The sequence below is a fragment of the Sinohyriopsis cumingii genome, chromosome 6, assembly GCF_028554795.1.
Source record: "Sinohyriopsis cumingii isolate HCF-2022 chromosome 6, ASM2855479v2, whole genome shotgun sequence".
In the NCBI taxonomy this organism is placed as follows: domain Eukaryota; kingdom Metazoa; phylum Mollusca; class Bivalvia; order Unionida; family Unionidae; genus Sinohyriopsis; species Sinohyriopsis cumingii.
In genome coordinates, this window is record NC_142966.1 from 142,710,824 (window position 1) to 142,726,985 (window position 16,162).

The window sequence follows — 16,162 nt, forward strand, 5'->3', positions numbered from 1 at the left end:
AAGAAAGATTTTTTTGCATGAGAGAATAGAGCTCAGCTGGTATATCAACAGGTTGTATCAAGTGGAGAAAAAGACAAGTGACTATGGGATTATTTGTATATAGTTGATGTACTTGGGTGTTTATTTTACAGATTTGTTATGAAAAGAGAGAAGTATAGTATTGGAAAACAAATTCATGTGACAATAAGTAGTGTGAAATTATTCGAGTCAAGTTGAACATTTTTGGTAAGTTTATTAGTTTTTCATATGATTAATTTGTTTTATATTATGATCATAAGTTGCACCAGGAGCAGTTTCTTATGATTTTAAAATGCATTTTTGGCCGAGGGCCTTCGGACCCCTGGACCCCCCAGATCAGAGGCACTGCCCCTTGAGACTCTGTTGGGGGAGGACCCCCATAACCCTCCTTACAATTTTTTCATCTTTTGTTTTTTATGGAAGACTAATATCATGTCTGAAAATGCTTGGGATCCCCATACTCCATTTGTTTTTAAAACAAATATTCAGATTTCTAAAATGGGCATAAATGTATATAATTATATTAAAAAAAGGACATAATGCAGAAATCTGTTAAATCCAAGTTGATTAAATATAGGCAGTTCTGCTGATAGGTAACACAGGCTTTGTTTATTAATTTTTTATATGTAAAATAGTGCATGAAATGATGTAATAAGACAGAAGTATCCCATTTCTGACAGTGTTATGTTGTCATCAACTTTGCAGATATATATTTGCTGGTGTGTGTGTATGTTTTGTGTTATGTACAAAATTGCATACAGGTTTGCTTGTTTGTGTAGAAAAACTTCAAAACCTTGTGATGGAATTCAGTGAAAATGGGTAGAATTATTGAAGGAAGTATGAAAAGAAAATGTCAGATTTGGCACTTGTTTTTCAGATTATTGCAATAATAATAATAATAATGTGATGGACAGGAAGACAGAACTGACTCCACCCAACACTCCGTCCCCAATAAAAGGAAATACTAGTAACTTGTTGCCATGGTGTATACAGAACGCATGTAAACAGGGAAGAACCTGCCTTGAAAGACCATCCCTTCTGGCAAGAAATCTTGGTATTTCAAGATGGGTCATCTCTTATGAAAGGTCATAACACTATATAGTCAGTAAATCTATGCATTGAAAATCTGGTTTAAAGACAGGTGGTCTCTCAAGACAGCTGGTATCTCAAGTCAAGTTTTACTGTTATTCCTAAAGACTGAGGAACTGTAAATGAGCAAACAAGCTTTCCACTTACATTTCTGGTAAATGCTTTTGAAAGTATTTTTAACATCAGAATACTGTTTGCAGATGAGACTTTGTTCCATCATCTTGTCTTTCGTTACCAGGTATGACACCCCAGTCAGTTGGGCCGACTGGCTCCCTAATGCAGAGAAGTCCTACTACTCCTAGTCAGATCAGCCCTCAGAGAGGTAAACCCATCAATAATGTTACTATGGTAACTGGGAAAGCTTTCTACTAACCAACATGCTCATGACTTGAAAGACACTAAATTTGAAGATGATACTTTATTAGAAAAATCAGTATTGTTAGACAAGACAATTACACAGCCCTTAGATGGTGGTTTGCAGGCTGCAGACAAAAGATAAATAATTTAATTAGTTTTACAACACCTAGTATGAATTGCACTGCTGCCACATCAACTTTGCATCCAACTGCATAAATTTCTTTGTCTTTTATTTGTACTTTGACCTGTTTATCAAATCCCATCCCACGTGGTTGGATTCCGTGCAGGAGAAATGGATTGGTCTACATCTTAAATTTGAAATGAAAGGGCTTATGGTTCTTTTGACCATCAGAAAGTGTTTATGGCTGTGCTCTAGATTAATCAAGTTAGCTTCATTTGCAACCTTTCAGTCATATATCTCTGGTTTAGGCTTCTTAGACATTAACAGAATAATTCAGAAATGGAGCTTGTTTTTTAATATGCACTTAATATGAACCTGCCTTTCTCTCTCCCTGTATCTCCCCTTTTTGTGGGTGTTATATCTATCTAGCGTAATTGATGTTTTTATGGTATAAAGTAGAAACGCTTTTGCTTTTTCACTGCTTTAACAGCTTTGCATTTATTTACAGGCCTCCATCAATCTTACTTGACTTCCACAACGTCTTCCAACTCTCTACCCTATGGCTACCATTATACAGGTAGATACAGATTACAACTAGTGATGCATATCATTATGATTATTTTGTCATCTTTAGTTCACCTGGCTGTATTGCAAAGTGGCCCTTCGTCCATCATATGTCATCCACTCACAATTTCTGTTTACATTTTCTCAAGAAACACTCAAGAGAATTTGAACTTATTTTGAAGAAAAAAATCATCCTGGCATTAATTTTTTCAGATTTGTTCAAATGGTGCTGATCTTCCATTAGATAACAGTCACCATCACTAAAAACAGTAAGAAAATTTAAAATGACTTCTGAAGAACTGTTCATGATTGTTCAGATAATGCTAATCTGCCATCAAAATGTGGCCAGCATTACTGGAAATAGAAAAACCTTAAAATGGTTGTCAAGAACTGCTTAACGTAAGTTTACCAAATTTGACAGAATTCTTCCTGGCATGAAGTCTTTAAAATTTGCTCTGATCATACCAGTCTGCTGTAAGATAGGCTGCTGTTACTAAAAATAGAAAATCTTTAAATAGCTACTTAGCAAAAACTGCTAAAAAGGAATTTTGGGAAGCATACCACCATGTAGCCCTTTCACATTTTTGTAAGGTGAATCCAACCCACCATCAGATATTGCTGCAGTTACTAAAACTAATACAATCTTTAAGATGACTTCATCTCAAAATCACTTTGACAGAATGTGACCCAAAACATCCTAGCATACATGGCTTCCAGTTTTATGCAAATTATGCTGATCCACAAATCAAATATGTATCCCATTACAAGATAGAAAAGCTTACAAATTACTTTTTTCAGATTTCAGTAAACAGAATTTGACCAAATTTAGCACAGAAAAACGCATCCTGGCATGAATGTCTTTCACATTTGTTTAAATGATACCAATCTGCCATTAAATATGGCTAATGTTCCTAAAAAATAAGGAAAACCTTTAAAGATCATGATGGCTTTAAAATTTTGCAAATGATGCAACTACCTAGGTGAGCAATGTCTAGCCCACTTGTGCCTCTTGTTGATAGCAAGAATATCTCCCTCCCTCTCTCTCTCTCTTTCTCTCTCTCTCTCTCTTTCTCTCCATTAAACAGCCTCAGTATTAATAGAGAGCTATTTGTAAGTATACGTAGAAGAATGTTGTTAAAAATGGATTCAGTATTTGAAAAAGAACCAGACATGTTCAGTGAGGAATCACTTGCTTTGCAGCATTACATTCCCACATTAGATTCCCAATGCAGGCAGTTGTAAGTGTTATTGATTGTGGATCTTTGGTCCGTGTTATGCTCTTGATGTTCCAGTTCCATTGTACCCTTACAAGTATATTATGTTTTCATGTTAGTATCGTTGAATTTATTTGAAATACCATGCTCTTTCTATGATTGTGCTGCAACCTCATTTCTGATTTATGCCTGATGTGGATGAAAATTCAGTCAAACTTTACATCCTTATAAATCAAAATGAAATGTCTGAAGTATATTTTAAGAAACTTAAGGAATCTATGGACAAAAAACAATTATTTTGTGGTCATAAGTTAGATAAAAAGGACTACTTATCTACGATGTTGATGTTGTAAAGTCTTTTGAGGAATTAGCTTTTTGATCATTGAAAAACACTAGATTATAATTTTTAGTAATGTGGCCTTTACCACAGATTTATACTTCAGATGAAAATAAAGTTGATTTGTCTACACTGGTTATTGTGTCCTTGACCTTTGAGATAGATCATGGTACACAGATGGGTCTGCCAAAAAAAAGTATTATAGAATATAAAAATATAATTAAACAATTAAAAAAGACAAATGTTCTATAGGATTCGGTACCAATTCTATATCTGTCTTGTAAAGCAGACAGTTTTAGCACTTTTATTGCATCAAGAACTCTAAATAAAGAGTTAACTTTTTTTCGCTTTGGCTAGGTGGGGCTGGATTTACATGATGATAGTGAATATTCTTCTGGCCTATTATGATTCAGTAAGCAATATTGAACAAACCTATTTAGGGCCCTGCATCAAAATGAGGCAGCTCGTTTGTAATCACCTTTTCCATCTCTCCACTCATTCACGCTTATAATGAACATAGCTCGGCAACCCTTTGACATAACTGGTTGCCATTTGGTAGGTGAATTGCCCATTATGTGTAGATCTACCTTTTCAAGGGTTGATCTTATCTTATCCAAAGTGAATGAAGTTATTGCCCCTTTTCCATCAGTTATATGTCTCTACTGCAGTAGATCCTTGCACCTTGCACATTTTAGGAAGCGCTGAATATATTCTCATGTAATTTGGTTTGTACATCTTCTTGTCTCAGTGCCATTTTGAATAAGGTTATGGCCTGACATTTAACGTCATATCTTTGCATAGGATGTTACTTGTAGCTGGCATAGGTAGAAGGAGAAATAAAACATTCAGCATAATCTGAAAATCACGGACTAACAGACTTGCGTGTCCATTTTAAGGGGTTTATTCTCCTTTGAAAAAGTTATGAACCCCTGATTGCTGGTTCTTCTGGCTTTGGTTTGCACAAGATAATGTTACCAAAATTGGTAGGATTTCGGCCAAATTTTATATGACGTTTCGGATTGATAAGACCTTGAGTGTTTGATTTTCAACATTCCATGACATCATTTACAGGAGCTGTGGCCCCTGATTGCCCATTCTCCTGACTTTGGAATTCACAGCACAACTTTTCTCAGTTTTGCTGCATTTCAATCACATTTGACACAGTCTATGAGACCTTTAATGAGTTTAATTTCAAGTGTTGCATATCTTTTGTTATAGCTGGCTTAGGTAGAAATTTTGTTCCATCCTCCTAACTTTGCTTTCCACAGAATTACTTGACGAAGGAATAATTCCAACTGTTACAAATTGACCATGTTTTCTTCAATCCGATGGGATATAAAGGTCACATGATACCGATCTGAAATTTTTTACACATTTATAATTCTGCAGAATACTTTTGGTTCCCAGTTTCCAGATATTTTATGTGAAGCTTTATCTTTACCAATGCCTATCATCACAATAATAGCAACATCAAGCATCCGCACACATCCCTGACGTCTGATCAAAATTTTCAACCCCCTGATTAAAATATCCCAACAGAAGTTGAAACAATGTAATCACCCATTTTTTCTTGTACTCCAGCACTAACCCATTTTGCTTAAGAAAGCTTTACAAGCCAGTCTTCAAAGATTGTTGCATTTTGCTTTGACACTGTGTTCCACTAGTCATTATTAAAGGTCAGGGTCATATGATGAGCAGGGGTTCTCACTAAAAATGAACCAGATTTTGCTTTTGAAAGATCAAAATGTGTAGAAAGTAAGAGCAGCAAATTCTAATACATGTGATATACACAAGCATAATGTTGAATAAAAACAAAGGAATAGCCTGGATTATATAACAACAACAACAACAATAACCAAAACTAATTTTTTTAATTACCATACCAAGTATTTTAGATCACTGGTATGACCGGTCTAACACTCTGTCCTGTAAAACTGTCTAAGAGTTGATGACTCTTGGCTAGCAAAGATGGGACAATGTATTTAGGTGCAATGTAAATGTTAATGAAAGGAAAGTTCCATGTTGTCTAAATATTTCGGCTTTGTTGACGATATCTACTGAATCGATGATGACGGAAAGAGAAAAAATTGGAATTGTAAGGATTAAATGATCATGGCTGGGTATTTTTCAAAGTGTAAATTATTTAATCACTCGTAAAGTGAACACAAGTCCTTCAGTCTTTAATTACTTTGTTAGTGATTAGGTAAAATTTACACATCAATAAATACCCAACCATGATCATTTATACAGTATAATATTGTAATTCTTCCAAGGCTAATAGATATTTTTGTATTGATGATGTCTTACACGAGCTCAGTTTCCAGCACTCCACTTGATCGTTTAAAAGAGTTATGTCCCCAGAATGCCTTTCTTCTCTGATCTTGGTTTTCCAACAAAAGAGCTTTGTTAAAGATTAAAGGCACTGCCAAGCAAAATTGCAGAGTGGGGTCCTTATCAATCCACCCATCACTTCTAACTTGGTTTTACTAAAAGAATTTGTTTTGGTCCCAAATTTAGTTTCTGTGACAGTGCCCAGAGAAATTTTCAGACACAGGCCCAAGTCAAAAGGATATTTAAAAAGTCATTTTCCTGGACTCAAAATACACTTTCCCTACAGGGCCATGCTTTTTTAATAACATAATGACATGGTGTTGAAACTGCTATACTTTAAATTAAAAGAATGTAAAAATGCTTTAAAATCACAAAATTTTCCATGTGCTTTATACATCACATGATTTCAATCAAAAAAATGTAAAACTGCTTTAAAATGAACAATTATCTGAGTGCTTTACCTGACAAGAAAAGAAACTGCATGACCTGATGCAGTTTTGTTTTGATTTGATTTCAGTAAAAGCAGTGTTTTCTCCAGGTCTTCACTAATTTAAATTTTCTGAACGCTGCAAAAAAATCTTAACATGTTTCTCAATTAAACTTGAAAACTGAAATGAACTCTTGAGAGGCACTGATCTGTTTTTTCTATTGGTAACTGCAGTGGCTTCAAGTTACGTAATTAATTTGTGACAATATTGCCAAAAATACTTGCTCCATATATGAATAGAACCAGCTGCTACCAGTATTTTAAACTTAATAGGTATAATCTATTATAGATATCTCTCTGCCTTTATAGTGACAAAAGTTGTATTGAAGGCTTTTACATGTTGCTAATAGCCTAGCTTAGCTTTATTCAAACTAATCACATAGGCATGCTCAGTACATTTATCCAGTGGCGCATTTCCAAGTCCGTGTGAGCAAGGGACAGCTTATTACTATTCATGCAGGACAAGTGAGCACCAGTTGTATAGGTAACCAACGAAATATGGAGAATATAGTACTGTTTGCCATTCACTGGTCACATGCTTCACTTTATGCATGAAATTTGTAGTTTTAGATACAGTAAAGCAGACAATCTTAAAAAGGTGGAAGAACCTACAAATAGAGCACAGCAGATGCCTGGATATTAATAATGTGCCATTGTCTTTCAGAAACAATGTTAATAGCACATGTTCGCACACTCGAGTTTCTTTTATGAAAATTAGATAACACATTTTTTTTTTCTTCAAACCCAGCAGGCAGCTTACTAAGAAGGCTGGAGGGACCCAATCTCGATTTAGACAGCCCTTTTCATTGAGCTATTCAATTTTTTGGCCTTGACTGTGAAACACACCAATTTACAGATTGACACCCACCCTAATTGTGTTTGATTTTCAAAAACCACACCATACTCCCAGGGGTCATGTCAGAAATTTACAACCACCTTCATATTAAATTCCCAAGTTTCAAGTCTCTATCTTCAGCAATGTCAGTGGAGATGCACTGCTAATGGATGGACAGCTGAGCTGGACAAAATTATCCCAACCTTTATTTTTGTAAAGTACCAGCATTGTTAAACCAAAAACTTTTCAAAATATAAGGCATATAAAATAACATATTTGTATAATTTAGTATTAACTCCCAGATTTATATAATTCAAGTAGTTCAGTTGCCATTTCCCCCCAAGAACTTGTGTTTTAGCACACTACCTTCATTTGGAGAAGTCATTGGTACAGTGCTTATCATGCCAAACTTGTGAATATGTCCTTGGGCAAGTCACTTTATTCAAATTGCCCTGGATCTAAATGACATACTTGTCTTGCTCTACCTAGGTGAGCAATGTCTAGCCCAAACCAAACTATATTCTTTTGGAATCATATGCTTTCTTCTAATTTCACATCATACCATAAAAATACTTATATTTTCAACAGGAATTAGTAAAATTTTCTTTAATAAATTCAAGCAATAAATACAGGTTGTTAATGTAATTCATAGATTATTGCAGATTTTGGGGGTTTCTTGTTACAGAATAATTCCAAAACTAAGGAAATTGTAAACACATTATACTTGGTTTTCCATTAAAAACTGAATGAATTGTAAAACAGAACAGAATGTTTAAATAAGTGTTGGAAATATGAAAAGCAAATATCCCAGAGGCCATACAGTGAATTCTGCAAATATATTAATGCATTTAGTGTTAACTCCCCTCATAAATTGTATGTACAGATCTCCCTAGTTATAATGCAGTAGTTGGTGTCCATATCCACTGATGACATTATTCCAAGTACCATGATTTATATATACACAGTGCAACCCCGCTGTAACGCGAATTCGGATATAATGCGGTCATGGTGTGACTCCCAAAATTTCTTATATTCATTCGCACATGAAAAAGCATTTTTTGTTCAAAGTACATGAAATAGTGTATAAAAATGTATTATCATTATGGGGAAGAGATCGTGTATGAATTCTAATTTAATATAATCGTGGCCTGGTTTCTGAAATTTTAAATACATGTTTGTGCATTTTTCTCGTACCGGGAATTATTTTTTTTTTAAGTACAAGAAATGGTGTATAAAATGTTAATTATCATTTTGGGGAAGCGCTTGTGTATGAATTTTAATGTAATACGATCATGGCGTAGCTTCTGAAATTTAACAATATCACCAGGTTCTTGAAGTGTTACGAGAAAAAAACACATCGGAAATGTTACTTATTACTAATCCATGAGTAAAGCCAGTAAGTCGTCTTTGTGATTGTCTTCATTTAATTCTGTATACAATCACTGCTCAAACAATAGCCAACATGTGTTTCTTCTTTAACTGCATACACAACCAAGCAGCAGACAATGTGGTGGTTGATAAAAGATTCTCACAATAAACATCAAAAACCGAAAGCTGCCATATGTTTGCTGGGCTTGGCGGTGTTATTAGACGCAATCAGTTGACCAGTAAATAATGTCCACTTTATTAACTGGAAATTGAAAGGGTATGAAATTGTACATACGTTCAGCTTTAAAATTTTTTAACAAAAGTGATTCGTGACCATTGCAGGCCTACTGCACTTAGTTCTCGGGTTTTACATGTGTGTGGGGTTTGCTTAAGAACTGGCTATTAATTTCCTAATTTTTTATAAAATTATTTTACCATTATGGAAAAGCAAGTTCACAAACGCAATTCGTTCTCTGCACATTGCACAAAAAATTTGTTATCATTTTGGGGAAGAGATCGTTTAAGAATTCGAATATAATACGATCGTGGTGTGGTTCTTGAAATTTTAAATACATGTACGCGATCTCTTCCCTAAAATGATAATACATTTTTTATACACTATTTCACATACTTTGAACTAAAAATACTTTTTCATGTGCAAATAAATATACAAAATTTAGGGAGCCATACCATGACCGCATTATATCCAAATCCACGTTTTCACAGTTCACGTTATGGCAGTGTCGCACTGTACTTAATCACATTACTCTCAATCAGTGAAGGTAAATCAATTTTTGTTATACATACCCAAAGCAAAATGTAAAACGTATCAGGACCTTTTTTAAACATTTCTACTTACATGTATATTTTGCATCTTTGGTCAAGGTTTACATAACATTGTTTTCCGAATAGCAGTCATAGTAATTGTTCTTGTGTAGGATAATTTTGATTTTATTCCTAGTTGTCCCTCTTTGAATACTTTAAAACACCTCAGGTGGGTCTTTTCTTATAATGCATTCACTCTTGACCAAGTTTCATAATAGCATTCAGTCTTCAAAGTAATTTTGTTTGGTACCAAACAAATGGACAAACAACCTAACAAGCAAATTTAGAGTAAACATTTGGTCAGACCATTTGACTGTGGCACATGTTGCATCTCCAAGTTTAAAAAAAATTCCAATAGTTATTTCAAGTTGCCCATGTTACTTAGTTTTGAAAAACATGATCAGGAGCAATTTATTTTCAATTGAATAGTGATAGTTCCTCATAAGTATGGTGTAAAAATTAACTTCTGTTGTTTCAGAAAAGTTGTAATGTAAAACACCAATTTGGATCTTGTTTTTCCCGTATTCTCAACATTATTGAAACTATCCAACTGTTATTATCATTGTGTGATAACAAGGAACCAATTTTACTTGTGACATTGGAATCTGGTTCAGTTTAGGAAAACTAATCATTAATCGGTTATCGATGTAGCTGAACACGATGTTCGGTTTTTCTCTCAAGATGATGAAATATTTAAAGGACATTCTAAACTAATAATAATCAGCTTGAAAGATTTAAATTTGCAGAATATTTTTACATCCTTCTATTGTAGTTTGATTGGGTTAATATTGTTAATTTGAGTTATTTTAATTTCTCATATTCTTTGCTACATCCATGGAAGGATTTTTCTTTCCCATTTGATGTTTTTGGAATCTCCTGTTGTTCCATTGTCTGGTCTATATTGTGAGCTGGGTCATTTTTATCTGTATACTCTTATTATTACAGATAAGCCATTACTATTAACATTATTTTTTGTGTGGGGTGGAGGGTATAAAAGACATTTTGATGCCAAACTATCTCTCCATGGACTGGGGACTTTGGGTACATGTTACACCATGGCTGTTCAATATGTCTATATCAGGATTGTTTCACGCATATAAATTCACTCTTTCTTCAGGGAAGATTTAGTTTTACAATTTAAAAATTGTCTTTTAGCAATGCTGTTATGAGACAGTGTTTGACTGAAAGGAGATATAAATATTAACCATGTAGGTTGCAATAAATAAACATGCAACTTTAATGCAAATTTCTTTGAAATGTTGAAGAATCTTGATAAGGTATGCGCTATTTTTAATGATTTATATGAACATAAGTTAAGTTTTCTTTATATAAATCTTTTGCAGGTGACCACTCATGATGTTGTTAAAAAAATACTTACCAGAGAACATCTAAAATTCCTGGCTTTTGGAGATACCTCGACACTGTCATTTTCAAAACCAAGATACCTCGACCAAGTGCCATTCAGATTCAAGTGTCAGATACACAGCAGCCTGAAATGAGTTGCTATTGATATGGAAGAAGATGGTGCTTTTTTTTTTGTTTGTTTGTTTGTTTTTGTTTGTTGAGAAATGTCTCTGTCTTTGAAAAGAGACCCCAGTTAACATGTCAGTTAGGTATTGATACTGAATTATTCTTTCCAAAGAAGTTTAAGTTGTTTACAAGACTCGATTGTGGCAAGTATATTACAGAATATTCTAATATTTTAGCTTCAGTATAATTCTCTAGCTGTTAAAAAGTGTCAGTCAGAACTCATTTAAAAAAACAAAACAAAACATGACATTCTTCAACTCCTTTCTTTTTGGGCAGTACAGTAGTCATGCATTTTAATACTGTCTGTATTAGAGGATACTGCCTTACAGTAAGGCTGCCTTACAGTGCAGTATATAATGCATATAATATTACAACCACTTAATGAAATGGATCCATTATCATGATTATATAAGAGAAACCCAGCTTTATTTGATAGCTGTATAGTAAGGGTGTGTTTACAATGAATGGCCTTTTAATGGGGGAGTATTAATTTTGAAGTACCACATTTGAACACGGAACTTAACAGGGTGTGGCGTGCAAATGGGTAGGAATAACACTTTATGCTTCCTGATGCCACAAAATTGCATTCACTCTAGGCACTGTGAATACAATATATGATACTCACAAGTCAAATTCGTTTGCAAAGAGCATAGCCCCTGATCTACCATTGTACCTGACTAGCAAGTAGTATGTTAAACATGTCGGTTATAGACTACATACGACGGTTTTGAAGGAAATGTGTAACTCTTTGCTGCCTTCTGTGAGTGAATTATTTCAGCTAATTTCACAACTTCAGCCTGAGCATGAATTCAAAAACGAGTTTTTAATTACTTTTATGAAAAGAAAGGTATGAATTCCAGGCTAGATTTTGTGCATGTTAGAGCATGCCCGCAGATTACCGGTAGATGTTACTTTTGTGTTTGGACAAATCCAAATGTGTTGTACTTGCTGAAAAACCTAAGTTTGTTTTAGCCCTGAGTATTGCTTCAGTGTTTAGATTTCTTTGGTTATGCTGAATGCCAAACTTGAATCAATGTCCTTTAAGTTTGATGACTGTTACCAACTCACCTAAAAACAATTAATGCCAATTTTCAGATTACATCACCTACAAACATTGAAGATAATTAGTTTTCTTTAGTCCAACATGTATTTGGTATTGATTAGCTTGAATCTAGAGAAGTCATAATAGGAATTAATTTAGTACTATGCTCCTAATTTAATGAAAGTAACTATGATAACAGTTTATGACCATGGGTAAATTCCCACTATGAAATCTATACACTTGGATACAAAATTGACACTTTCTGGAAAGGGTGTAGATACTGTTAAAAATGTAATGCATTTCAGTAGATCATTTATCAATATATTGAGTATTTCTGTTAGTTATCCCTCAGTTAACTGTGATGAAAATATATGATGTGCACTAACTAGCAGACTTCTATTTTTAGCTCTATTCATAGGTCTGAAGAGCTTTTTGGATGGTTTGTTGACCGTCATCCAATGTCCTTCTGTCTCACAGCACAAGTTTGTTATCACTCTCCTTTTGAACTACTTAGCGAGTTGCCATGAAACTTGACACACACACTTTCATCCCATGGTCTAGTTGGTCCTAGATGTAAAGGTTGCTGCTTGCACATCCATTATGGCCACCATAGTGTCAATCTTGAAAATCCTTTTATCGCTACTCCTCAGTGGATGATCATATCGACATAGATTTTTCACGAAAGACTTCTTACAATGTCCACTTGATCATACATGAACATGGTGCCAATCTGACATCCAGTATAGCCATCCATCTTGAAAATCTTGTTATCACTGCTTATCTCGAATGGATGGTCATATCAACACAAGTTCTTACTAAAAGACTTGTCTAGTTAGTCGTAAATGAAAATGATGCTGAATTGGGGTCCAGTGTGGCCACCATGGCAGCCGTCTTGAAAAACCTATCACAGCCCCTGAACAGAAAGTTATATTGACATGAGGCTTTCACCAAAAGACTTTTTATGATGTCCAGATGGTCATAAATGAACATGGTGTTGATACAGCGTATAGAACACACAGGAGGCTGAGTGGTCTAGGGTACTCGCTTGTACATATCACTTGCACGTTTCACCTTTGACTTCATATATGGATCAAGTTGTGGTCAGCTTCATGTGATTTAAGTTGAGGTCATTTTGCTTTGTATGTTACTTCATGCAGTTCAGATTGAGGTCACTTCATATAGTTGATATAACTTCATATGGTTTAGGTCAACCTCATATGGATTAAACTGAGGTCACCTTCATCTGGTTAAAGTTGAGGTCAGTTCATATGTTCATACAGTTGAGGTCAACTTCGTATGGTTGAAGTTGAGGTCAGTTTGCTTCATACAGTTTAAATTGAAGTCACCTTCATACAGTTCAAGTCAAGATCAGTTTACTTCATGTAGTTTAAGTTGAGATCTCATTAGAGATATACTGTGTGTACTTAAGCTGTCCTATTAAAATTTTAGCTTATCTGTTATATTTACTTTGTTTTATGCCTTCCTGATAAATGATACTTCTTAATCTTATATCAAATGTGAATTTGTGATCAGTGTGAAAAATAGTGAAACAAGGCCCATCTGTCTGATCACTCACATTTCTGTTTGTATATCTCTTCAGTCACTGAAAAGGTTCATGCAGGCAGATAATTCCTTAAAGAATTGCAAAACATACAATTAGCTTATATACTTGCAGATACGTAAAGTACAACTGCAGACAATATAGATCCTGATCTGCCATAGCATAATGTGCCCGCAGATCATGGTCTTTATTGTTTGTTCTGCTGATTACTTCAAACAAACTGCACAGATGCAGATATGTCAGCACATTATGCATTTGTAGATCTGGGTCTGTGCCAGTTTGCGGTTAGACTAGTCTTATAAGTGAGTACATGTGGTATTTTTTAAATTCAGCCTTCATCTGTGTAGGCATTTGTGTAAGAGAAATTTGTACAAGGCTGATGAATTATGTTTATTCAATACATGAAGTAGCAGTAAGCTGTGTATGCAACACGGCAATGGTGCAATATGTAGAATTATTAAATCCCATTTTTGTGTGTCGTATTTACAGAGGACCTTTTTTGTTGAAATTAACAAACGAGACAATTTATATGGTTTCCTTAAGTCACGATAAACTGCAGCTTATCTTCAATTTCACAGCATATTTTGCACTTGATTTTAATATAATGTTATATTAATAGTTTTGTTCCACATAATGATAAGCTGAACAGATTAGGGGTCAAATACATGTATCATGTTTCTATAAAAGTTTTATACAAATATATTTTGCCAGTTACCATTTATTTTCAAAATCAAATCCATAATCACCATTTTATTAACTATACAATAATAAATATTTGTGGAAGCTAAATGCAAGATTCATTACTTTGACAGTATTTGATTGAGGGGGAGAGGGGTTTCTCAGGGGAAGAAGGTGAAACATTAATGTTTGCTTTTAATGAGGAAAGTATTTTGTTTTGATTTTCCTTGTTGACTGCAAAATGTATTCAGTGCATTGTTGTGATTCATAAAGTGAATATTCTTATATGCCTACAAAAACTGTGCTCTTTGAGATCATTTATAAACATTTAAAATATTTTATTAACTTTGGGATGTGATATGTAGCATATTGTTAAGGAGATCCCAATATTTGTTCTTTTTCTCAGGGGCAGCAACTTAGCTAATATTAAATACAGGTATGATAGCAGTTTGTCATTTAGGTATAAAATATGTTTAATTTTCTTAAGTTGTGTGTATATAGGGTTGGGGGAACATCATGCATGCTTAGTGCTCTGTTTCTTATTTTGGACTAAAGTTGTGACACTTAAACACTCAGACTGCAGATGTTTTTAAATGATCAGTGCCAAACATTTTTTTTATAAATATATGGGAGACAAACTAGTTTATCTATGGAACTCTTTGACATTACTTGTAGTTCAGCTCCATCATTTTGGAGCAACTTAATGGTCCCAAATATATGAAACTTCCAAATAGGTATAAAACATTTTAGTAATCAGATGGCAAAAACAATGTGAACCTTTTCACAACTGGATAAGCTAAGTGAAACAAAGGCATCACTTTTTTGCCAACAGCGTCGATGTTAAAGTTTTTTGTTAAAGTTGTTGAAGTTAGATGAAACGAGGATACAGGTGAGACACTGGGTTTCTTAGAAAATTTGTGTTGAATTATCTATAATACAGGTACCTTAGTATAAAAACGAGATAAATTATACAATATTTACAGGAACTTTTATTCCTGCCTTCATCTAGATACAATCCACACTTTCACTATAAATTCAGCAATTATGTAAAAGAATGATTGGTAATTATATCCAATTTGTTTGGCATCTAAAATATTTAGATAAATTTTATAATGTGTTAAAGTTGTTTCTTTACTTTCTCAATACCTCTAATAGTGAAGGTTTTAATATTTGAGGTTTTTCTGACTGGAGTACATTTAAAAGTTTCACAGAAAATGGTGTGCATGCTAATACTAATAACATGATAATTAGTAATACATTGTGGGGCCCCGGGCAGCAAAGTGTTCACCTTTGCTGATAACTGCCCACTCTCATCTGTCAACTTGGCTTTGAATCTTGGGCTTGGTTGATGGGGGTATGTGAAAAAGCTTGCCAGTTCCTTCCTGTGGGTTGGTGGTTCTTTCCAGGGTTTTACCACGTTCTTCCTCCACCAGTTATGCTGGTCGCCATTTGTAGCCTATCTTGCGCTGAGAAAATGTTAAACCCAAAAGCAACAACAATAATACATGGCTAATATGCCTTTAAACTTTGCAAGAATAATTTTAAAAGGAAGAAATCAAAAGTTACCAACAACCTTTTGAGCTCTTATATCCTTCTCTGACCCATTATTTCACTCACATTTATGTGTTAAGACACATTTCCCAATATGTATAATCATTGTATGGATGTAACATTGTTATTGCATGATTGTTGAATAATTTCGTTATTAAATTAGACAATGAAATTTGAGATTTTTTGCATTAAAATATTTTGCTTAAGTTGAAAAGGTAATAACAGTGATGCTGAAAGTATGAACATCATATTTC

General features: G+C 34.2%; 1 protein-coding gene across 2 annotated transcripts in view; it reads left to right on the forward strand.

The window, feature by feature from the left end:
* Window positions 1-15,520, forward strand: part of LOC149798162 (uncharacterized) — a 78,657-nt gene extending 63,137 nt beyond the window's left edge. Inside the window, exons 15-17 of one of the 2 annotated variants that reach the window (XM_089963269.1) lie at window positions 1,346-1,429; window positions 2,094-2,162; window positions 10,890-15,520. In XM_089963269.1, the coding sequence (XP_089819395.1) occupies window positions 1,346-1,429; window positions 2,094-2,162; window positions 10,890-10,903 (167 nt within the window). In that variant the 3' untranslated portion in view covers window positions 10,904-15,520. The remainder of the gene's footprint in view (window positions 1-1,345; window positions 1,430-2,093; window positions 2,163-10,889) is intronic. The other variant, XM_089963270.1, reaches the window with a different exon arrangement.
* The last annotated feature ends 642 nt before the right edge of the window (window positions 15,521-16,162 follow it).